Raw genomic sequence first — 24,725 nt, forward strand, 5'->3', positions numbered from 1 at the left:
CGTGGTTTTTTTCCACGCACACCAGGCAGCGCCGGTCTGCTAGCGCCGGCTAACGCCATTCCATAAATACGGCGCCCGCATGGCGCTTCAGAATGGCGTTAGACGGCGCTAAATTTTTTGACGCTAAACTGCATTAGCGCAGTTTAGCGTCAAAAAGTATAAATATGGGCCTTAGGCCCGTATTTATACTCCGTTTGCACCGAATTAGCGTCGTTTTTTTCGACGCAAATTCGGCGCAGAACTAACGCCATATTTATACTTTGGCGTTAGACGCGTCTAGCGCCAAAGTATGGGCAAATAGCGTCATTTTTTTGCGTGAACGCCTTCCTTGCGTTAATGAGATGCAAGGAAGGCGTTCCCGTCTAAAAAAATGACGGCGACGCAAATGCGTCGTATTTATACTCCCGGGCAAAAGTCACGCCCGGGAGGTGGCGGGTCAAAAAACCCCGCATTTGCGCCACTATTTAACGCCTGGGTCAGGGTAGGCGTTAAGGGGCCTGTGGGCTCAAAATGAGCCCACAGGTGCCCTCCCCTGCCCCCAGGGACCCCCCCTGCCACCCCTGCCCACCCCAGGAGGACACCCAAGGATGGAGGGACCCACCCCAGGGACATTCAGGTAAGTTCAGGTAAGTATAATTTTTTATATATATATTTTTTTTTTGGGTGGCATAGGGGGGCCTTATTTGTGCCCCCCTACATGCCACTATGCCCAATGACCATGCCCAGGGGACATAAGTCCCCTGGGCATGGCCATTGGGCAAGGGGGCATGACTCCTGTCTTTACTAAGACAGGAGTCATTTAAATGGCGTCTGGGCGTCGAAAATAATGGCGCAAATCGGGTTGAGGCGATTTTTTTGCCTCAACCTGACTTGCCCCATTTCAAGACGCCCTAACGCCATTTTCCCCCTACGCCGGCGCTGCCTGGTCTACGTGGTTTTTTTCCACGCACACCAGGCAGCGCCGGTCTGCTAGCGCCGGCTAACGCCATTCCATAAATACGGCGCCCGCATGGCGCTTCAGAATGGCGTTAGACGGCGCTAAATTTTTTGACGCTAAACTGCGTTAGCGCAGTTTAGCGTCAAAAAGTATAAATATGGGCCTTAACTTTCTGCATTTTTCCTTCGTGTTTTTTGAGAGCTGAGAAACTGATTGCATTCGTTTTAATCTTTTTAAGGCCAGTCAACGGAGGACAGGATTGCCCTGGTGTTAACTTTGAATATCAGCTTTGTAATACCGAGGAGTGCCCAAAACATTTTGAGGACTTCAGAGCTCAGCAGTGCCAGCAGCGCAACTCTCAGTTTGAGTTCCAGAATTCCAAACACCAGTGGCTGCCCTACGAGCACCCCGATAGTAAGTTGTTTATGTAATTGCTAAAGAAGGTTGTACGAGATTTGCTGCTAGCTTTCTCAATGGTTAAGTTGGCAGTGGAGCATGAGCATGGTGCTTTATTAGGACAAACTAATTGAGCTGCCTTACAGCACCACCAAAAAACACCAGATGAGTGCAACAAATGATTTTAAACACTGTCTTGCTGCTGGGAGAGATGGAGTGCTTAGATAATGTAATGGCATTTTGCTTGGAGCTGTGAAAATTCTTGCACCACAGAAGTGCAACGTTTTTGATATCATTGTAGTTTAATGCTTGCGAAATACGCATTTCTGGAGACATATTTGTTAGTAGCATGTATGCCTGTAGATACACATGCTTTGCATACTCCTACTTTCTAGTATTAAAATCGGACACTACAAGTTGTTTTCTTCTAAGAAACTTCGAGTCACAGGATGTGGAGTGAATCTTCCCTTAGTCTATGCAGCGCATGAGCATCAACTCCATCCTTAGATTGATTGTATCCACGATCAGGCTTGGACCTGGAATCTACATCTACCTATACATTTGCTCATGGCGACTTTGGGCCCTGCTTCAGTTCATCAGCTGTGCTGAAAAAAAGCAATCGCATTTGCTGTCTGTACATCTTATCCGTGTGATCAGATCATTGACCAGATACATTTAATCTGGTCTGATCTCCTTTTGTTTGCAGAGGACTTGGCCTTTGAGAATGTTGGCAGATAGAGCATACTCCCTTTCGTTTCTGCTACACTGTAATGCAAAATACCCTTGTACCGACCACCTGGAGGTCTGTATCCCCTGTCTCTGCTCAGCAAGAGAAGTCAATGTGCAACTTATGTCTTGTCTTTTAGTGCAGTGGTTCCCAACCTTTTGGCTTCTGTGGACCTCCACTTTTTCATTACTGGAACCCCCACTGAATAATTATTGAAGTTTGCCCCCCCCCTCCCCAATGAGTCATTACTGAAGGCTGGAGACCTAATAAGTTAATATTATTTAATTTTCTAAGTAGTCGCGGACCCCCTGATGAGGCTTCGCGGACCCCCAGGGGTCCCCGGACCAGAGGTTGGGACCCACTGTTCTACTGCAAGAAGACGTTGTGGAGGTGGAGGGAAAGATGCTGGGCACATTTGAAAATGCAGCATGAGTAGCTCTCTTATTCTATGGATCTCTTTATGGGACAGGACTCCCCTCGACCTTCAAAAAGAGAGAGTGTGCCCCTCCGATGTACCACTAAGTACACATCTAGTCCCACAGACAGTATCTTTTGGAAGCCTCTGAGGAAGATGAGGCACACCCTTTGGATCTGATGCCCGTGGGGCAATTCACAAAGAAAACTGAAAGGTCCATGAGTACTGTCGCCAGCCATGGGGTAAAAACACATTCTTGCAAACAGTCCTGTACTGAGGCAGAGAACAACTCCTGAGGGAGTCAGGGCTTGAGGCCAAAAACACCTAAAAAGGCCTCTGTGCACCGTGGCCCTTGGGCTCTGCCAAGAGTCCAGATAAAGGTTCAGTGCTGAGGCACGATCCAATGCCCCTACCATGATGCCTCCTTGGATGAAGGTCACTGAACCTTCGTCTTTGGAGCTGAAAACATCCTCAGCCGTATTCAAGCTGAAACCCCCCTTGGCACTGACCAAAATTTTAAAGGCTTCCATGCATGAGTGATGGGCGAGGAGCTCGATGCCACACAGAAGTGTCTCTATATTGATGCTGAGACAGGTGGGGTTTCATGGCAGTCTCTCACCCCTGTCTGGGTTCTACTTTGCCTTCCAAAAGAAGAAGAGGAGGCTGACTTTAGAGGAGGAACCCGGGTGTGATGCAACTTGGCACCCATTCCAAAGAAACACAGGGACCAAGTAACATGTCCTGCAGCTTCACCTGCTACACTGAAGCAGGCACCGCATGCTTCACCTTTACCACCACCACATCCATGACCACTGCCATACACCACCACCACTGCCACCACCCACACCTCTTCCAAAGTTCCCAAAAGGTTTAGTCCACTGCTTCTCAGATCGAGGTGGACCCATGAGATCAGGCCACGGTGTGGGAGGCAGTGTTGATCCATGGGAAGAGAACAGTGTCGACCCCCCCTGAGGATCATGACCTAGAGCGGTAGCCGGCAAAGCCATCGCCACCAGATGTGATACTACAGCATACCATGATATTATACAAAGAGCATCTAGTCACCATAAGGTTGTAATGCACGTCGTAGAAAAAGAGGATTACATTTTGGTGAAGATCCTTTCTAAGACTACAAGTTCAGTTCTTGCCTATGCTTACTGGGATGCGGGGATATTTTGATGCCCAGGGATGATGCATTGAAAATACTTGACGCGCTGGTAAGAAGGAGCAGGCACTGCATCGTTGGTAGGTGATGCAGCAAATTTTCGGCTGCGAGGCAGGTGCTGCGCTGATGTCTGCAGGTGCTGCATTGATCTTCTGATGCACAGAAATTCTCTTCTCTGGGGTGAAGTCTTTGTGGCCCTGAGACTTCAGGACAGGAGGCAAGCTTAATCCAAGTCCTTGGAAAGCACTTGTGGGGAAGGCAGAGTCATCCCAGCAGAGTCAGCGGCCAGCAGGCAGCAGGGCAGCAAGCAGGGCAGCAGCCCTTCTCAGCAAAGCAGTCCAGATGAGTCCTTTGGGCAGCCAGCTAGCCAGACAGATTCCAGGTGTAGATCCAGAAGTGTCTGATTTGGTGGGGTCAGAGACCCAGTATATATACCCAAATGTGCCTTTGTAGTGGGGGAAATGTCGAAGAGTGGTTTTGAAGTGCACAAATTTCCCTTTCAGTCCAGTCCTGTCTGCCAGGATCCCTGTGGAAATTTTTCAGTCCTTTGTGTGAGGGTAGGCCACTGGCCTTTGAAGTATAAGAGAGAGCCCCTCCACCCTTCCTTCCCAGGGAGACCCATTCAGTATGCAGATGAATGCAGATGTGATTGGGTGTCCTGTGTTTATGGCTGTCTGTGTGCAATGCACAAGGGGAGCTGTCAACCAGCACAGACCAAATGTAGATGGGAGACAGGCTGTAAGATAGTTAGTGCAGAGAAATGCCCACTTTCTAAAAGTGGAATTTCTAAAATAGTAATATTAAATCGAACTTTACCAGTAAGCAGGATTTTCTATTACCAATCTGGCCAATCTAAACATGACGGGGCTACTCCTTTCAGATCAGAACCTACCACTTCAAAGTATATAGGAGCTGTTCTAATGCTGGCCTATCAGAGGAGCAGGCCTCACAGTTGTGCTAAATGAATTTGTGAGTTTTCCCCTACCACGACATGTAAAACACATAAGTACATGTCCTACCTTTTGCTTTCATACACACTGCCCTGTGGGTTACCTAGGGCCTACCTTAGGGGTGACTCATATGTAGAAAAAATGAGAATTTAAGGCATGGCAAGTAGTTTTAAATGCCAAGTTGAAGTGGCAGTGAAACTGCACACACAGGCCTTGCAATGGCAGGCCTGAAACATGGTTAAAGGTTAAGGGGCTACTTACGTGAGTGGCACAACCAGTGCTGCAAACCCACCAGTAGCATTTAATTTACAGGCTTTTAGTGCACTTTACTAGGGTCGTACAAGTAAATTAAATAAGCCAATTGGGTAGGAACCAACGTTACCATGTTTAGGGGAGAGAAAACATGCACTTAGCACTGGTCAGCAGTTGTAAAGTGTGCAGAGTCCTAAAACCAGCAAAAACAGGGTCAGAAAAATGGAGGAGGCAGGCAAAAAGTTGGGGGATGACCATCCTAACGCTGTCAGGTCTAACAATGAGGACAATCTTTATAGTTCAAGGTGAATGAAATGTTGGAAACAAATTAAAAAAGATACTGACCACGAAATCCATGGGAGCTGTACTGTCCAACTGCTCAAGGAGCACTATACGCAGACTACACACATGAGGGGCAACAAAAATCACACCAGTCACCCGGCCACAGATATACCAGTCACAGAAACAGGCCTTTCATCACTCCCAGTCCAGCAGAGGATCTATGAAGGAAAGCTATGGAGTCAACAATGGTATGTACTTCAAGCTGCTCAACAAATTCATGCTGTCATAGCATTTTCACACGACAGCTTTACAGGACATCTTCACGTTGCTTCATCAAGTAAAATTTATGATGGCATTTGACCTTAAGGATGCCTGCTTCCACATAACCACCAGCCCTGCCCTTCAGTAGTACCTCCAGTTTGTGGTTAGTAGATAGCACTACCAGTTTACAGAACTGCCCTTTAGGGTTACAACATCCTCGGGGTCTTCACGAAATGTCTAGCTGTCATGGACACTCATCTGCAAAGAGCACACATCCACATCTTTCCTTATCATGATGCAATGTCTAGGAGATACTCATACAGTGCTCAGTCTTCTATACTTTTTAGGGTTTAGGGTAAAGGATCAGTCCTAGACTTTACTATAGAGAATACATACCCTAACCAGCAGACGGTGATGGCATTTCAATAGCTGCTGCCTCTTATTCTGTCTACCCACCCATTAATAATGAGCACTGTAATGGAATTTCTGCAGAGGGTTGCATCATGCACAGCAATTGTACTGCACGCCAGATTGTTTATACTGCCCTTGTAACAGTTCCTCTCCAGCCAATGGCCACAAGCAGCAGGTCAATTAGAAGATCTAGTATTGATTAAGGCCAGCACTGAGCGCTCCCTGCATTGATGGTACAGCAGCAGTCTGTGGCTTGACAGACCTTTCTTGGACCCTCTCTGTACTTGAGTGTGATCACCGACGCATTGCTCATAGGTGTTGCACACATTTCAATCACATAGCTGTCCACGGCATGTGGACCCATCTTCAGCAACAGGCACAGCAATTATGTGGAGTTACTATCCATTTACCTTGTGCTCAAAGCTTTCTACTCATTTGTCCTTGGTAAGGTAGTCCTTACAAACACAGACAACATGAAAGCAATGTATTCCATAATATAACAAAGGGGTACCCATTCCCTTTTGCTATCTACCCAAGTACAACAGATTTGTTATGTTGGGATTTTCCACAACTTACAATTCGTGGCAAAACACCGGCCAGGGGACAACAATGTCTTTTTGAACCTTCTAAGCAGGAAGCATCAACAATCCATGAACGGTAACTCCACCCTCAAGTCCTACAAAGGCACTTACACAACAATCAGCCTCTTTACTATTAACAAAAAACACAAGGTGCCTAAACTTCACCTTTTGTACCACATCCACAGTCCATGGACAATGCACTATGGATGAGCTGCTCAGGAATATTTGCCTACACTTTTCCACCTCTCCCACTCATCCCATACATGGTGAGGAAGATGAGGCAAGTCTCCATGAATGTCATTCTGGTGTCACTAACCTGGGTCAGGCAACCCAGGTACTCGATTTTGATAGAAATGTCTATCAGCCCCCAACAGAAGCTCCCCATCAGGCCAGACATTCTAAATCGACAGAACGGCATAATCAAACACTCAAGCAATATTGCACCTGAGGACTTAGATTTTGGGTACTTAAGCCTCCCAAAGGAGTGTATGGTTATATTGCAAGAATCACTTAGACCTACCACATGTGCATGCTGTGTGCAAAGTGAAAGTGTTTTGTGCATTAATGCCTCGCAAATCACATGGATGCCGTTAGTATGAAGGTGGTTGATAATATTTACACCCTCTTACATTTTCAGAAGGCAGGGTGAGCATATACTTCCATTGGTCTTCACTTAGCAGCTTTAGCAGCATACACGCTGAACTAGGAATGCTCAACCCTTTTTAGGATTCCTGTAGTTAAAGCTTTTGTGAAGGGTTTAAAGGATCATACTCCAAAGAACACCTCCAGCACTTTTTTGGACGTTGAATGTAATTCTCATCAGGGTGATGGGACCACTTTTCGAACCACTCTATTTATCAGAATTCCAGTTCCTGCCATTAAAGTTGGCCTTTTTTGTAGCAATAACTTCCCTTAGGCTTAGTATTAAGTTAAAATCACTCACTATTCAAGAACCATTCATTAAAGTACCTAAAGACAGATTAGTCCTTAGTACTAATCCCAAATTCTTGCCTAAGCCTTAGCGTCTTCTTTCCATTTGAATCAGACTATTGAACTGCACATTTTCTTCCCACAACCTGATTGTGCTGCAGAGAAAGCTTTGCACACACTAGATGTTAAATGGGCTCTCATGTTTTAGATCGATAGGAAAAGTATTTCCATAAGACTAAGCAGCTTTTTGCTGCTTATACAAAACCATGCAAGGTTCAGCTAACTTCTAAGGCATACATTGCAAGATGTACTGTAAAATGTATCCTGACGCTAAGGCTAAGAGAGCTCTCTCCAGACTCGTAGGGCACACTGTACACTTATCAAGGGCCCTACAATGGCATTCTTGGGCAACATCCCCTTAGCTGGTATCTGTAAGCTAGCAACCTGGTCAACAACACACACATTCATAAAACATTGCAATATGGACATCTTAGTCTATCAGCAAGCTATTGTTGGCCAAACTCTGTTAAAAACTTTATTTCATTCATCTGTCTCATCTGCCATTAGCCCACACTGGGAAGAAACTGCTTTACAGAAGACACAAAGCACCAAGCATATCTATCTACAGCCACATAGGATACAGACGGAAAATGTTACTTATCATATAAGCATCTGTTTGTAGCATGTAGTGTTGTAGATTCACATTCACCTGCCCTTCTCTCCGGACGTTGGCAGTGACCACAAAGGTTTTAAATGCTCAACATACATTTTTAGCTACCTGCAATGCACAGGGCATATATACTTACAATTGCTCAACACCCCACTGTCACTTTTCACCCGCTGTGCAAAAAGCAGTCCAATGGGAGAGTCGATGCTCATGCGCATTATGAACTAAGAGAATAGTTACTCCAACTGTTTCTTAATATTTTGCAATGACAATCAGACATGGAAAGATATTAACAATATCCATCCCAGCAGATCCCTCCACCATCTCCCACTTTAACCCATGCTTGCTCAGGACCATTAACTTTAAACAATCTATCTCAGAATAGACAAAGTTGTATACTAACCATAACCAGCTATGTGGACTCTGAACATAAGAAATACCATAAAGGAACCTGCAGAGCATCTCAAAGCTGCCACCTTACTGAAAACCATAAAATGCAAGTCTATCGCTCAAACTTGTTCATCCATCACACTGCTAAGCACCACCTCCCATAACACAATAACCCTCTTTGTCTTCACACACGACACAAAAGGACTTCCCACATAGAATAAAAATAAAGACAACACACTTCCATTCACAAACCGTACATGGTGTAGCATGCTAGTTATATAGGCAAGCGCTTCAGCTCCCCACACAGGCGTAGTAAGCAGTATATACATTTTACAATACAATACAATACATCTTGTGACTCAAAGCTCCTTTGAAGAAAAACAACTTACAGTGTCGAGTCCAACACTAGTAGTAAGGATTATGGGAAGTGTGTGAATGTACAGCATTGCACACTATGAACAGAAGCGTATTTGGTAAGATTCAGTTTCTTTGAAGCACAGCACAATACAAGGTACTGAAAATGTATCGAACCTGAGACGTAGCTGATAAATTAGAAAAATCCTTTGGGGGTCTGGTGGGGAGGATAAACAGGTTCCATTAGCAGGCCTCTTTATTTTCACCACTATTTGCATACGCATTGGTGAAGCCAATAGCTCTGTCTTTAATTTGCTTTTTTTTTGTATTTCTTTATTAGCATTTTCAGTGCAAGCTACAGAGGAGTCGGGTATCTTGTGCAGCACAATCAAACATAACAATCAACAATGATAACATTTGTGTGCATTATTATATTATACTATAGGGTGCTTCAGAATTACTGGCTAGTTTAACCAAACCCCACTCTGGAACAAAACAATATATCATCAGGCACACCTAGAGAGCTCATATCAAGTTGGGGCCACCATTTTGTGAATAGTAGGAATTCAGTCAGGGTTGTGAAATATTTACTCCTCAATGACAGTCATGGGCACAGTATGAGATGGTCGCTCCGGACAGTGATGAATAGTGCGGCACATCTGCATCTGCATCTGCCACATATTAGCAAGCAGCTAATATCTAGACACTAGTTGGCATCCGTCACAGCGTCTAAAGTTTGATTTAGACTTCAATGGCCCCCAGATATCCCTGGGTGGCAGCAGTTTGGCATAGACACTGAGCTGACCCCTGAAGTATACTAAATGCTGCAACCATTCTTTATATTTTGGCACGCGGCCTCTCCCCCCTTTGTACACCATCCGCCTCTTAGCAAGTAGTACGCCGAGTGAGACATACTTCTAGAATCCGGCCTCAGTGTCTCCTGTGTGTCCTACGATTGCCACCAATGGCATGAGGGTGAGTGGTTGAATAACCATGAGCGATAGGGCAGTCTTAATCTCCATCCTGTAGCTCAAAATCTGGGGACATGATCAGGCCAAATAGAGGAAATCTGCCCATTCTACCTTGCATTTAGTGCATCTGTCATCTGGGCCAAGATGATATTTGTGTAATCTTACCGAAGTGTAATACATCCTGTGGATGAATTTATAATGGATGAAGTCTAGTCTGCTGCTTGAAGCAATGTGCCTTGTGCATCAACAACAGTTTAGCCACTGTGCTTCAGTGAGAGGGGTGCCTAGTTCCAGGTCCAAACCCTCCCGAACTTCCCCTACCACATATGTCTGCTCTTGTGCTGTATGGTATAGGATAGCCACCAGGTGGGGAGGCCATTCCGAATTTATCAGGATATGTAGTATATTAAGTGTGGGGGGTTCCCGGTGGAATTCTGGGGTGGCAGTTTTAAAGTCCTGCCTCAACCTTATATATAGGAACACATCTAGTGGAGTCTGTGTCTTATTAGCAAGCAGTGTTTCACAATTAGCAAATTGACCGTCTCTGTAGAGGTCTCTCCAAGTGCTGACTCCGGCCTCTGTCAGTGTATTTCGGCAGGTGGTCTTGCAGGTAAGGGTATGGCAGGTTGGTGGTGAAGTGGAATGGAGGTTGGGTACATTAGCGGCTCTCCAGCCTTTTTAGTCAGGTGCCCCCACACTGCATTTGTGCAGGCAACAGTGGAGTCAGGAGGCGCTACAGAGGATGCTTTAGGGCCCAAGTAAGCGGTGAAGGAGATGGGGGCCACATATCCCTGTTCAATGGTCAGGTGTGGTATGTAAGGGAAATCTTGTACCAGTAAATAGCATAGTAAGCTTGGGCGCATACATAATACAATACCATGTCTGGGGCTTCAAAGCCACCCCATTCAAAGAGCTGAGTAAGCAGTTCCCATTGCAGCCGTGGTTGCTTGCCTGCCCACGCTAGGCGGATTAGTTGTGCCTTGAGCATTTTAAAGAAATGTCGCTCTTATGGGAGAGGGATGTTAAGAAACAGGTGAAGCAGTTTTGGCAGAAAAAACATTTTCATGAGAGAAATACAGCCTGCCAGAAAAGGGGCATTGATATCGAGTGAGTGATGCTGTCCATCACATTAGACAAGGCAGTGCCATAGTTCACTCGTAGTAGTTCCTCTCTATTTCTGGACACCTCAGTGCCCAAATATCTGATGCTTGAGTCGCACCACTTCAGCGGGATGTCCTGTTAGAATCTCTGAGTGGCTGAGGATAGGGGGAAGATATTCGATTTTTCTCGGTTGATCTGGATACCTCATTGTCCACCAAAGCGAACAAACTCACGAAGCCCTGCATTCAGACTGTTCCTGGGGTCTCTGAGGTACAGTGTGATGTCATCCGAGTAGAGTGATATTAATATGTGTCTTGTAGGAGATCTAATTGCCTAATGTTGATGATGCTGTCAAAGCTTGACAGCTAGTGGTTCAATCGCAAGAGCAAACAAAAGGGAAGGGACACCCCTGCCGTGTGACCCAAGTGCTACTAAAAGGCGCCGAGCACATGCCAGTAACTTGAATTCTAGCAGTGAGATTAAAATACAGGAGGGCAAGCCACAACAGGAATGCTGGGGGGGAGTTCATCCGCCAGAGCACAACCATCAGATAGTCCCACGCCAGCTAATCAAAAGCCTTAGTGTTATCAAGAAAGACTGCAACTGTACATAAATCCAGATCAATGCTTAGTAGCAAGGCAAACAGTGTACACAGGTTATGGTAAGTAGCCTTCCCAGAGATATACCCCCATTGGTCCGGCCTGACCAAGAATTTCCTCAAGAGGCTACAGTGATTTGCCAGCACGTTAACTAGTATTTTGGCATCACAGTTAATAAGCAACAGGGGCCTATTCAAATCACAGGCATAGCCTGTTTGTTAGATATGAGTAAGGTGATAATCATGGCATTCCTTATGGAGGGTGGATGGATACCATCTTGTTTTTTCCTCATAGTAAACTGCCTTCAGCATATGAGACAGCCAATGTAGGTTTTATGAAAATCTGCTGGTAATCCACCTGGCCCTGGGACCTTACCGGATTGCAGCTGCATTATTGCCTTCCTTATCTCATCATCCTTAACATCTTCCTCCAAAAAATGTCTCTGCGCAACACTCAAGATTACTATAAAATGTTTCAGACACTTGCAAGATGTCTGAGGTGTTCCGTTAATGTCGCCATTGTTGTCTTTAATCTCAAGAATAGTGTTGGCAAAACGAAGTGAACATATCATAGTAGCTAGAGCATGTCCCGACCTTTCTCCCTCCCCATATGTTCTCACCTGTGCATATTTTCCCCAGTAAAGGTATTCCCGTTCTGCAGTTTCTTGAAATTCAGTCAGGGCAGATCTGATTAGTTTAGCTACCCAAAATCATTGGATGTCTCCAGTTGGGTCTCTAGGGATTTAATGCCTTCCTCTAATTGCTTAAGTGTGTCTCTAATGGCACCCAGCATGCCCCCGCTCTTGGCCAGGTATATGCCTTGCATTGTAACATTAAAGGCCTCCCATATGGTACATAACTTAGGCACAGTATCTCGGTTTCTGCAAAAGAATTTATGAATTCCTTGTCATAGTTCTTCCCTGAAGGGAGTGTCTAAGAGTAACCTTGGAGATAGCCTCCACAGTGCAAGGGATGAAGTGGTAACCGGGGGCTCAGCTTCAAGAGAACCGGAGAGTGATCTGAGTATGTGTGCCAAGTGCCAAGTGCATGGTATCGCGCACCCATGGCCCAAGCCCCAGAGAAGAACCAGTAATCCATTCTAGAGCAGCTGGCATGCACCCCTTAATGGAGGGGGAGGGGGATCTGCGCATGGAATAGAACTTCCAGATGTATACTACGGACTAGGCCCATTCAACCCTGTGGGCAGAGCCCATCAAGAAAAATATTGTTGTGTTAGCAGCATCGCAGTGGTTTTAAACACTGAGAAAAGTTAATAGTTCCCTGGGCGGTCTCCTCCAATATCCAGCACTAGGCCTGCGAATGCCTCCAAGAATCTCAGTGTGGTGCCCAAACAGCGATCTGTCCAAACAGTGGTGCCAACTCTCCCTCGACTAGCCCCAGCAGAACCGAGCACCAGCCTGAGATAATCTGGGCAGTCTGCATGCGATCTTAATATCTCTCCACCCTCATCCAGGGCGCTGGGTAGGCGGGCGCTCCAAGTGGCTCACAGTCAAAGTGCTGTGGCAGGCCATGTGTGTGAGGCCCACACGGACCAGGCTGGAGTCAGAGAAGTCGTGCTGTGCCTGAGCCAAGAGAAACTCCCAGAGGTGAGTGTAACCAGGTAGGGGAGTACCCCAGCAATGCTGCCACGTTGTTTACCACTGCTGCAGGCCCCGTTCAAAACAACAAGTTTGCTGCTAGGCCACCAGCTTTGTAGTCCACCCACTGCTCCATGCCGGCTCCTGCCCACTCTCCTCCTCTCCACGGAGTTTGAGTCTCCAGTTGTTCCTTTTCTGAAATGGGGGCTGCTCGTCAGTATCCTGCTATGTGTCCGGTGGCTTCAGCGCAGCTCCTGGCACAGTTGCTTTCTTTGCCTTGTATATCAAGTGCTCTGCCTGTGCCTTTCGAGACTGCCATTACAGGCCCAGGGCATCCTAGATCCCTAGCGAGCCATTCTCACAAACATGCGGGTTCTGTGTCGTCAGTGGATCAATCTGTGGGAGCAAATGTCATCCCGCAATGTCCGTTTCCCACCCAGCTAGGAACAAATGCTTGTTGATGGCTTCTGGGGCAGGATTTTGACAGATTTATGCCTCAGGCCGCAGGAGTCTCATGTCCGTACGCCATCTTGCTCGCCGGCTCCCTTGCACCACCCCCCTTTTAATATGCCTAAGCATGTAAACTGAGGCATTTACAAATACTCTTTACATGCACTGCCTAAACAAATGCTGTTTATCACATTAAAGGCTGCTGTATTAGCCTTTCCAGTGCTGGAAACAAAGTAGCAAAATGGATGGATTTCTGTATAGATTACATAGACAAGTTAAAGAACTGAATGTGAGAAACAGTGTGCTGACTGGTTGTACTTTTCATATAGTCCCTCATGAATTCCAAAGGGATCACTACCTGGGAAGAAGAATGCAACACTAATCAGCCAATAGCATGAGTTGAAAGAGTAATGTTCCGCAGGGTAAAGTTAAAGTACACTGTATGTGTATTTTAAAGGATTGGTAACAACATACCTTACTGACAGTTGTGCTACCAAGCCAAATGTTAAAACACAGCCATATGTATTGTGGGATTGGTGAGCACAGTGCACAACAGCTGTTGCGTACAGTTAAAATCTGCAGATGTATTGCTGTTTGGGATAGGTCCCTTGTCTCTTAAAGATGTAGAGCCAGAACGCCTCAACCAGACTCATCCTGAACATCCCCAGCCTCAAACACATCACCAAACATCTGAGAGACTTCCACTGGCTCACCGTCGAGAAAAGGATCAACTTCAAACTCCTCTTCCATGCATACAAGGCTCTCCACGACCTAGGACCTACCTACCTCAACCACCGCATCAGCTTCTACTCCCACACCAGACCTCTCTGCTCCGCTCAACATGCACTAGCAACAGAACCCCGCATACGGAAGACCTCGGCTGGAGAAAGATCTTTCACCTACCTCACTGCAAATAGCTGGAACACCTTGCCTCCTCACCTCAATAACCATTGTTACCTCAGTTCGGGAAGCACCTTAAGACATGGCTCATCGACTGAAGCACAGAGGTCTAAACCCCCTCAGCCCCTTGAGACCCTTAGGGGTGAGTAGTGCGCTTCATAAATTCTGATTGATTGATTGGAAAACAGAGTAGATTTGCTTAAACTTCGGACACTCTGGAAAATGTGCCACTTGTATCAAAAAGCTGTTAATCAAGCCCTACTCAGACAATCAGAAAAAGAACAGTTAAGTGTAAAAGAGAAAAGAGTGTGTTTAAATTGGAAAAACAACAAATGCAGAAAAACATCAGGACAATCTAATCAATTTTGTGAATCTCAATAGCCATAAAAGTTTGCTAGCCCCCAATTTCAAATACATCATATTACCACACTTATTTTATAGGTGTTAACTATTACTTCATTTTTTAAATAGAGTTTGAAGCAGAGGCTCATTCATACCACCCTCCCATTCCTAACCCAGAATTAACCATTCCAAGCAAGCTCTTCCTGGATTTCCCTCCTGTTCCCTGCTGGAGTTGTGGTAATAACGTGCAGGAAAGGGTAGAGTGTGGTAAATAATCAGTTCCCAATTAAACAAGCATTTGCAATGCAATAGTTAGCAAGAGTTAGAGCTATTGGGGTTGTAAATGGTAATGTTTTTTACCCATGTGTTTTCGTTCCGAGTGTTGTGGATCTATGTGGTGTGGAGTGGAATTATGTGGGTTGGATTGGAATTGTTAAAGTGTGGAATTGTGAGGGGTGGTATTGTGCAGTGTATTTATGTAGTGGAATTATGTGGTATGGTGACTAGATAGTGGTGGGAGCAGGGGGATAGGGGAGGTGAAAAGGTGATGGTGAGCCCCCCTCCAGATCTGCCTCTGATTACTTGTGCAAGTTGTAATGGCCGGCCGTTCACGCACAGCATTTCTCATGGGGTATGAGACAACCTATTTCACTGGCTGGACTGGGAGCCAAAAGCAGGCCTGGCTAATTTTGTGAGACCAGCGCTCTCATACTGGGTGTATCAAGCAAGTCTGACCGCTGCAAACGGGTTACAGGGCAGATTTCTACCCAATACATTTAAAAAAAAAAAATGCAAATAATGTTCATTATACAGCACAGTTTTCAATATAGAGCCATGTTTAATCATTGAAGGTATGTATGGGTTTTGAAAGAACAAGGGCGAATGGGGAAATGTAAATATAATGGAGCTGGGGAGGGCGTTGAAGTTGTGGAATAGGGTTCGAGTCTGACGAGAGACTCAACATCCTGTGATTGGTGTGGGAAAGGAGGGAGGGAGCAGGCAGAACAGGGCAAGGAAGAGGATACGGAGTAATGGCTATAGCAGCCGACTTTGAATTGCCGTAACTGCGTTTAAGCGGAAAAAAAGTAGTCCTTGAAAGGAAAAGATGAACACCTAGGGGCATATTTATACTCCGTTTGCGCCAAATTTGCGTCGTTTTTTTCGACGCAAATTCGGCGCAAAACTAACGCCATATTTATACTTTGGCGTTAGACGCGTCTAGCGCCAAAGTAGGAGTAAAGAGCGTCATTTTTTTGCGTGAACGCCTTCCTTGCGTTAATGAGATGCAAGGTAGGCGTTCCCGTCCAAAAAAATGACTGCGACGCAAATGCGTCGTATTTATACTCCCGGTCAAAAATCACGCCCGGGAGTGGGCGGGTCAAAAAACCCCGCATTTGCGCCGCTTTTTAACGCCTGGGTCAGGGCAGGCGTTAAGGGACCTGTGGGCTCAAAATGAGCCCAGAGGTGCCCTCCCATGCCCCCAGGGACCCCCCCTGCCACCCTTGCCCACCCCAGGAGGACACCCAAGGATGGAGGGACCCACCCCAGGGACATTCAGGTAAGTTCAGGTAAGTATAATTTTTTTTTTTTTTTTTTTTTTTTTTTGGCATGGGGGGCCTGATTTGTGCCCCCCTACATGCCACAATGCCCAATGACCATGCCCAGGGGACATAAGTCCCCTGGGCATGGCCATTGGGCAAGGGGGCATGACTCCTGTCTTTAGTAAGACAGGAGTCATGTAAATGGCGTCTGGGCGTCGTTAAAAATGGCGCAAATCGGGTGGAGGCGATTTTTTTGCGTCAACCTGACTTGCACCATTTTTAAGACGCCCTAACGCCATTTTTCCCTACGCCGGCGCTGCCTGGTGTACGTGGTTTTTTTCCACGCACACCAGGCAACGCCGGTCTGCTTGCGCCGGCTAACGTCATTCAATAAATACGGCGCCCGCATGGTGCTTCAGAATGGCGTTAGCCGGCGCAAAAATTTTTGACGCTAAACTGCGTTAGCGCAGTTTAGCGTCAAAAAGTATAAATACGGGCCTTAAAGTGTAAGAATATAGACTTGGCCGGTGCTCCTTAGCTAATAACGGAAATAACGTATTGGCTGCGTAAATCAAGTAGGAGGCAGCTATTGATGCCTATCCGTGCCCAGCTGACCCATTTCCTCAATCCCTTAGTGTCACCTTTAGCGATTCTCTTCCTATGTTTTTGATTCCTAGCAGCGTTTAGTTTTATTTCTGGGCATAAAGGGATATATTTCAAAGAGAGAAAAATATGTTATTTTTACCAGAATGCAAGAGAAGGTGCGGTTCGAGCACCCAATTGCCTTTGGACGCCCGATGATGCTAATTGTGGGAGAGCGCTGATTTCTCAATTGCTCAATGGGTCAGTTTTTGGCTTTTTGGCGCATATTTGTTTTAAAGGCTGAGATTTTTCAACGATGAAACGACTGACTTTTAAATGACCAGCATGACTCTTCCTGCATAACTTACCGCCCCTACATCTTACAGCACATTCTCATGCCCCTTCTCAGAAGCACGTGATTACCTTTAATAACCTTCATCTAGCAACGAAATTGGTTTATACTTGCCTAGTGACATTTTAAATATCTCTTTTCAAGCCCATTAGCTACCCAAGCAAGCTCACAGACAAAAGCGCACACAATGAACGCAAACATCCAGACATTTAGACGCATGCGCATGCACACTCGTGGTCAAGCATGCGGATAAACAAAATCAGGGAGTGCAGGCGGTAGTAAGTATCGCTGTTTTACACCTCAGTACTAAAAGCGTTTTATACCCAGCGGTCAGCGGTGTTCTTTCGTTGTGCCAGTCGTCTTTAAAGGACAACAATTACGGGTAATTGCTAAGCAAATTCTCCTCCGACCATTCAAGCAAGGAGGCCAGGATGAGTGATCCATTGTGGGTGATTATCACACCTTCTTCTGCCACGTGGGAGCAGGTGATATTTTAATCACTCTGGCGACGTGGCTAGTGAGGTAGGCATTTTCTTTTTCTATTATGCAGAGCTCACTAATGCGAAATAAAGAGATAGCAGGCCGGGGGACCATTAATTGACAACCTCAAAGTAGATTTGGTAGAAAGTCAGTGTGCCGGAAAACGAGCGAAGTTTTTATGTCGAGACACACGCAGTTTTGATGTGCATGACATTTTTTTGTGAAAAGAAGATAATTAACTGCATGAATATACAGATATCAATATTTTCGAGATTCTTTCTGCAAAGGTTCCTGTGTTTTGCGAGACCTCTGTTGAACATTTAAATCTCACCCATGCCATCTTACGTCTTAAACAGGCAACAAAAGATGCCATCTCTACTGTCAGTCAAAGGGAACAGGGGACGTGGCCTACATGAAACAGCTGGTTCACGACGGCACCCGTTGTTCCTACAAGGACCCCTACAGCATTTGTGTCCGGGGGGAATGTGTGGTAAGCAGTTTCTCCATGTTGCATCATTTATTGTGTTTGTCTGAGTGGAAGACATATGTGATTTTTTATATTACATCTCTACAGGTGGATAGTGTGTTGTAGCTCGAAATGTAGAAAAGAGTTATTTTTTGTAAGCTGTCGGCAAAACGTTATCCTCTTGCGGGCCATGCTACGTGCTGAGATGGTCATCATAATGGCACGGTGTGCTGCTGGCTCAGTGCCATTTTGTCCCTGAGATCATGACTGCTCTCATGCATGTAATGTGGGGCCCTAGGCCCTCATGCTGGTAAGTAAAGGGACGCAGACACGGTTTAAGGGTGGTACTGAACTGGCCTCAGGCACGTGCGCCCGGCCCCTTTTATTGGCAGGGTCACCTGACTGGTGACGCCTGTGTTGGGTGGGTGTAGGTTACACAAGTAAGACCAGCCCTCAGCAGAGTGGCTGGCAGAAAGACTAGAATGAGTCCAGCTGGACTCTACATCCCTCCCAAACTTTATTGAGGAACCAAACAAAAGTCCAACCTGTAAAAGAAACAATAACAAAGCACCACAATCAGTCTCTCGGCCTCGAAAAGGCAGACTGCAGAATTGCAGTGGACATGGTGCAGCTGGGAGCACCCGGACACCTCCGCACGAGTCCATAATTTAACCAAGTACAGCTGGGCACGAACACAGTGTGGATGAAGTCCAGATACTTCAGTCGCTTGTCCACGACCTCACAGTTCTCTGGATATTGTCGATCCGGTCCTGCCTGGGCTCATGTGGTCAAAGTCTATTTACAGTTTCTGATGCGAGTGCATCTGGAGCAGTGGGGAGTCCACTGTAGACAGTTCTGGACGGCATTCTGACTCTGGAGATTGTCTACCTCCTAAGACTGCAGATGACGTGACGGCCTGGGGCGCCTGGAAGTCCAGCGGCAGAGCAGCAGCAGTCTTCCCTCTCATGCCAGACCTCCATCAAGCAGGAGTCTCCTCGAGGCCCTTTCGCGGGCTTCCACAGGACTGTGTGGACTGTGCTTGCCTATCTCAGGCCCAGCAAAGACGTCTCAGAGGAACAGCCTACAGGACCACATCCTAGTCTCGCATGGAGCCACAAGGGTTGTTGATGCAGGGTCCGCTTGCTCGAGCCATCCGGATTCAGGTGCTCTGGCCATAGTGCAAAGTCTTCAGGTGACCAGTCTCTCGATATGAGACCTCCGTGCTTCCGGATGCCTGACGTGGAGCTGTCTCAGATGCATTCTCTCTCAGGGATATTCCGCTCTCACAGGAATTTGTTGGAGGCCCTTGTCCCTGGATTGCGACGGGACTGCGTGGGCTGTGCGGGCCAACATCGGCCACGCCAAAGGAGTCTCTCTGAACTCCCAACAGGGCCACGTCCTAGTCTTGTGCAACCCCAAGGGTGGATGGTCCAAATGATCTGGTCTGCTCTCACCGGCAGGCGTCTGGTTCACGGAGCTCATGGCAAGTGTTCAGATGATAAGTTTCTACGTTGCCAGACATGCCTTGTCAGCGTCGGTTCTTGTTGCTGACTTTCTCCACTCAGGTGGTGCTGTGCTCCTCCTTCGATGATTGGACGATGCACCTCATCATGATGATGATGTTTTTTCATCCTTATGCAGATCAAACAGGTGGCGGCGGCTTCGTCAGCGGAAGGACCACTTGATGGACATAGTGGCCACGGCGGGTCTTGTGTGGCCTGTGCAGTCGGCGTCAGGGATGCCATCACAGCCAAGCAGCCGGTGACAGGTGACAGGTCGGTCGTACTGGGAAGCGTGGGGGACCATCCGCATCGCTGTCTTCAGTGACGTCTGCTCACCCCGGTGACTGTCTTGTACTGATGGGTACCTCCTCATCTGCTCGCACGAGTCCTCAGTTGTGTCACTCTACTTCCTTCCACTTTCACACCTGCGATGGAGTTGATCTGTGGTGTGACCGGTCTGTCACACTCCTCTCCTCATTTCTTGTTGGCATCGTGCCACTCTCTCTTCTCCTTGCTGTGGCATCGTGCCACAGGTCACATGTTGCGGCACATGGACCTTGCGCTGCACCTCTGCTGGTACATCGTCCTCTTCGTCCTCGATGTGGCGTTGTGCCACAGGTCGCATGCTGCGTCACATGGACCTATTACTGCACCTCCTCTGGTGCATCTTGCTCGATCGCAGCCTCTCACGGGCTGAGTCCTGAGGGTAGGACATGATCTGCTCTTCAGGCAGACCTCTCCCGGTCTGGTCCGTTCCCGGATCCTCTTGGTGGACCTCTCTCTGGCAGGAGGGTCCCCACTCTCTTCCTCCTTCTCTTCACTCGAGGGCGCCGCTCTTGCGCCTCGAGGCTGCGCTGTTACGGCGCTCACTCCTGCCATCTGCTCTGGCAGGGTCGGTCAGTTCAGATGACCTGCTCACTGATGGGCCAACAGTGGCCATCTTCCGTCGCTGTGCGGCCAGCTGACATGGCCTCTTGTCCCGTGCGTTACGTCACGCTCTCGGGTACTCTCTCCATCTTCACGGACTTTACCCATGTCATCACCTTCTCGGGCGCAGCTCTCTGTGCACGCTGCGCACGTGTCAGTCTCTTTTTTTTTCTGGGCGTCCTGTGGCAACGCCTGGCATGTCCCTTTCTTGTCCTGCGGTGATGACCATCACTGCTGGGGCATGTGGCGTTCTTTCGTCGGTGGCGGCGGACGGCCACCAGGGGCTGCGCAGACCATGCGCGCTCACTTCGTACATCATGTGGCGCTGCGTCCGTTTCTCACCGTTGCAGCTTGACTGGGACAGCTGCAGTCTTCTCCTTCCCTTTTGCAGCGTCGCCCGCGTCGCTTCCTTCTCTTTTGCAGCGTCGCCCGCGTCGCTTCCTTCTTCCTCGCCGTTTCCGTCTTTTGTGCCGTTTCTGTCCACGGGCGCACTCTTGGTTTGGAGCAGTCACTTTCTGAAGGTGCTGCTGTAAACTTCCCTTCATCCAAACTTCTTTTACCTTTAAAACAGAAATAGGGTGCAATACCAACTCTGGCCACTGGATGCCAGTAGTGCACTTTTTTTTCTAGCTTCCAAGACAGTCTTTTCTGTTACCAGCCTCGTTTATTTCAGCAGATGCCGGTGAGGAGGGCATGCTGCCGGGAGGACTTCGTAATGCTGGTGGGGGCTGCAGGTAAGTTCAATTTTATTTATTTTCTATCTTCTCTCTCCTCTTTTTTCTTATTCTGTCCAATTTTTTTTTTTTCTCTCCCCAAGCTGCATAGCCTCGTTTGAGGAGGCTATGCAGAGGGCACACATTTCAGTGAGAGGGGGTGGGAGGCTCCAGGCACTGTTTTTTCTTTACTGTAGGTGCGTGTGAGCACCTCTTTTCTTTATTCATTTCTGGGAGGTGGGGGTGCGGGCCAGGGCACCTGGTGCGTGTCTGCACCATGTTATTTCACCTTATTTCGGTGCGTGTCTGCACCACTTTCTTTAACTCCTGCCGGGACAAGGGGGGCAGCCCTTGGGCATTTTCCTCTAGTTTGTGGTGCATGCCAGCACCGTCACGGATCTCTCGTTGCGGCCGCAGCAGTCCTCCATGCTGCGGCCGTTTTGCCGGCATTTTTGGGGTGGGGGCGGCCCTGGGCATTTTCTTCGGTGCGCGAGTGCACCATTCTTAAATGAAAAAGGGGCGTCCAGCCCCGGCCACACTTTGGCACCTTCTCACGGTGCACAGCGCGCGACAGCGCCACTTTAAAAGTAAAAGTGGGAAAACGCCCCAGTAATTTACTTTTTGTCCTCGGTGCCGATCGCACCATGTTCATCACACGCGGCCGCAGCTGCATGACACGCTGCGGACCGCGCTTGTTTCTTGGGGTGGGGGGGGCGACCGGCTCCAGGCATGGTTCGGCGCCCTCTCCTTTTCCACCGTAAGCGGCACGCATTCTTTCATGGAGGCAACCAGTCCCGGCCAGTGTTGGCACTTTCACTTCTCTTCTTCGCCCATATACTCCGCGGACCCAGCAGCCTTTCCTCACGCTGCGGGCCGCGCTTTATCCGACTCTGGGGGCACGGGGAAAAGCAGCACTTCGTGCCTCGCAGCGCTTTAATTGTTTTCGGCGCCCGCAGCCGTTCTGGCAGTGCTGCGGACGCTCCGATTGGCAGCACTCACCCCCTCATTAACATTGGTGGGGCTGCGACAGCCTTCTTCTCCCCCAGCACATCGCAGAAGATACTCCTTGCCACGTGGGATCGAACCCTCTCGTCGCCAATGTAATGTGGGGCCCTAGGCCCTCATGCTGGTAAGTAAAGGGACGCAGACACGGTTTAAGGGTGGTACTGAACTGGCCTCAGGCACGTGCGCCCGGCCCCTTTTATTGGCAGGGTCACCTGACTGGTGACGCCTGTGTTGGGTGGGTGTAGGTTACACAAGTAAGACCAGCCCTCAGCAGAGTGGCTGGCAGAAAGACTAGAATGAGTCCAGCTGGACTCTACATCGCACACTGTTTGCAATGTGTCTTTCACATACGATTTAGGATGGCTTGCTCAACTCATGCTGTCGGCCCACTTTGCCTATGAACAATCTATTAATACAACAAATTTGGCCAGACATTTTGTTGAGAAACATGGCCTCCAATTATTGACTTGCTCATAAAATGTCATGTCACTGGCAGGCAGAAAGTACTCATCTTCCTATGTCAAAACTGAAACTTCTGTACAAGTGTAAGCGTTCAGTATTCCACCCGCTTGATCTTTGTGCCCTTTCAAATTACTTATTGTTTGAGGCTATGTTTAGGCCCTTCTTTGGTGACCCCACCCGCCATCGCAGCTACCTGACTTACCTTTGCTAACTGACTGCTTGGTTGCCAGTCAGTTGTCAGCATTGGCTTGTAAGTGCTGATTGTACCATAGGAGGTGATCACAGTCTCATCTCTCATCTCCCCATGCCTCCAGGCCTTACAGAGTCTAAACTGCTGTCTTCGGGCCAGTGTTTGTGACTGGATGATCTTTATTCCGTATGATTGATTGTCTTTTCTGATGGACGGAATGAGGAAAAAATCAAACATTCACCCCTAGTCACAGATCTGGGTTTAATCCATCAGTTTTTGTTTGATGACTTAATCCCAGATCTGTGACTGGGGGTGAATTTTTGTTTTGTTCCATATTCCATCCATTATTTGTTGTTTTTGCACATGTCCCTCAAAGTGGGAAGGGTATGCCCAGACATGGGTCCCATGAGAACACCAACGACAACAACACCGCCATCCTGCTCGACAAACTCTCCAACCTCGGCCTCAAACAGCTCGTCATGACACTGACCCGCTCCGCAGGACACACACTCAACCCTATTTTCTCCGCCAGCAATCAGGTCTCCTTCAGCCACACCACCAAACTCCATTGGACAGATCACCGCTGCATCCTCTTCTCCTTCAAGAAACCCACAACACACCACCACCCACAATGGATCCCCTACCGCATTTGGAACAAGGTCACCGAAGACCAACTTATCGCGACCCTCTCCTGGAACCCACCCATCGACACCACCGACAATGATGCAGCTGCCGGCAACTTCAGGCAATGGGTCGACACCTGTGCCAATACTCTCGCCCCAATCAAGAATCCCTCCAACAGACGCACCGACAGAAAGGCCTTCTGGTTTACTGCCGACCTCCACAAATCTAACCACCCCTGCCGAAGACTCGAAAGAAAGTGGCGCCAAGATCAGACTCTGGACAACCACACAGCATTCAAAAACGTCATCCGCAGACACCACCAACTCACCCGAGCAGCCAAGAGAACTGCCTTCAAAGACCAAATCAACAACAATGCACACACCCACAATGAGCTCTTCAACGTCGTGAAGGAACTCTCCAAACCCCAGCTCCAATGCCAACGCCATCCCGCCATCCCAAGACCTCTGTGACTCCCTAGCCTCCTACTTCCACCGCAGGATTGCAGACATCCACGGCAGCTTCAGCACCCAGACTCCCCCGGCAACCACCAACATCACAGATTCACCTCTGACCAACCTTCTGCTCTCCTGGACCCTCATCATCGACAACAACACCATAAAAATCATGAACACCATCCACTACGGCTCTCCATCTGACCCCTACCCTCACCACATCTCAACAAAGCAAGCTACGTCATTGCAACCCAACTACGGAAGATCATCAACAGCTCCTTCGAGTCCCCCACCTTCCCGGAGAGCTGGAAACACGCTGAGATCAATGCCCTTCTCAAAAAACCCAAGGCGGACCCAAAGGACCTCAAAAACTTCCGGCCTATCTCCCTGCTGCCCTTCCCGGCAAAAGTCATTGAGAAGCCTCTCAACAGACAACTAACCTGCTTCCTCGAGGAGAACTGAACCCTGGACCTTTCCTAATCTGAATTCCGCAGCAACCACAGTACTGAAACCACCCTCATCGCCACCACTGATGACATCAGAACCATATTGGATAATGGCGAAACCACAGCCCTCATCCTCCTGGACCTCTCGGCCGTGTTCAACACTGTCTGCCACCACACCCTACGCTCATACCTCAGTAATGCTGGAATCCGCGACAGAGCCCTGGACTGGGTCACCTCCTTTCTCACCGGCAGAACCCAGAGAATCCGCATCCCCCAATTCCGCTCGGAGGCCAAAAAATCATCTG

The 24,725-nt window shown here is 48.0% G+C and overlaps 1 protein-coding gene across 1 annotated transcript in view; it reads left to right on the forward strand.

The window, feature by feature from the left end:
* ADAMTS3 (ADAM metallopeptidase with thrombospondin type 1 motif 3) overlaps nt 1–24,725 on the forward strand; it is a 652,903-nt gene that overhangs the window by 458,549 nt on the left and 169,629 nt on the right. The window contains exons 13-14 of the mRNA XM_069230315.1: nt 1,176–1,351; nt 17,990–18,123. Coding sequence (XP_069086416.1) covers nt 1,176–1,351; nt 17,990–18,123 — 310 coding nt within the window. The remainder of the gene's footprint in view (nt 1–1,175; nt 1,352–17,989; nt 18,124–24,725) is intronic.

Source organism: Pleurodeles waltl, chromosome 1_1 (assembly GCF_031143425.1).
Source record: "Pleurodeles waltl isolate 20211129_DDA chromosome 1_1, aPleWal1.hap1.20221129, whole genome shotgun sequence".
Lineage (NCBI taxonomy): Eukaryota > Metazoa > Chordata > Amphibia > Caudata > Salamandridae > Pleurodeles > Pleurodeles waltl.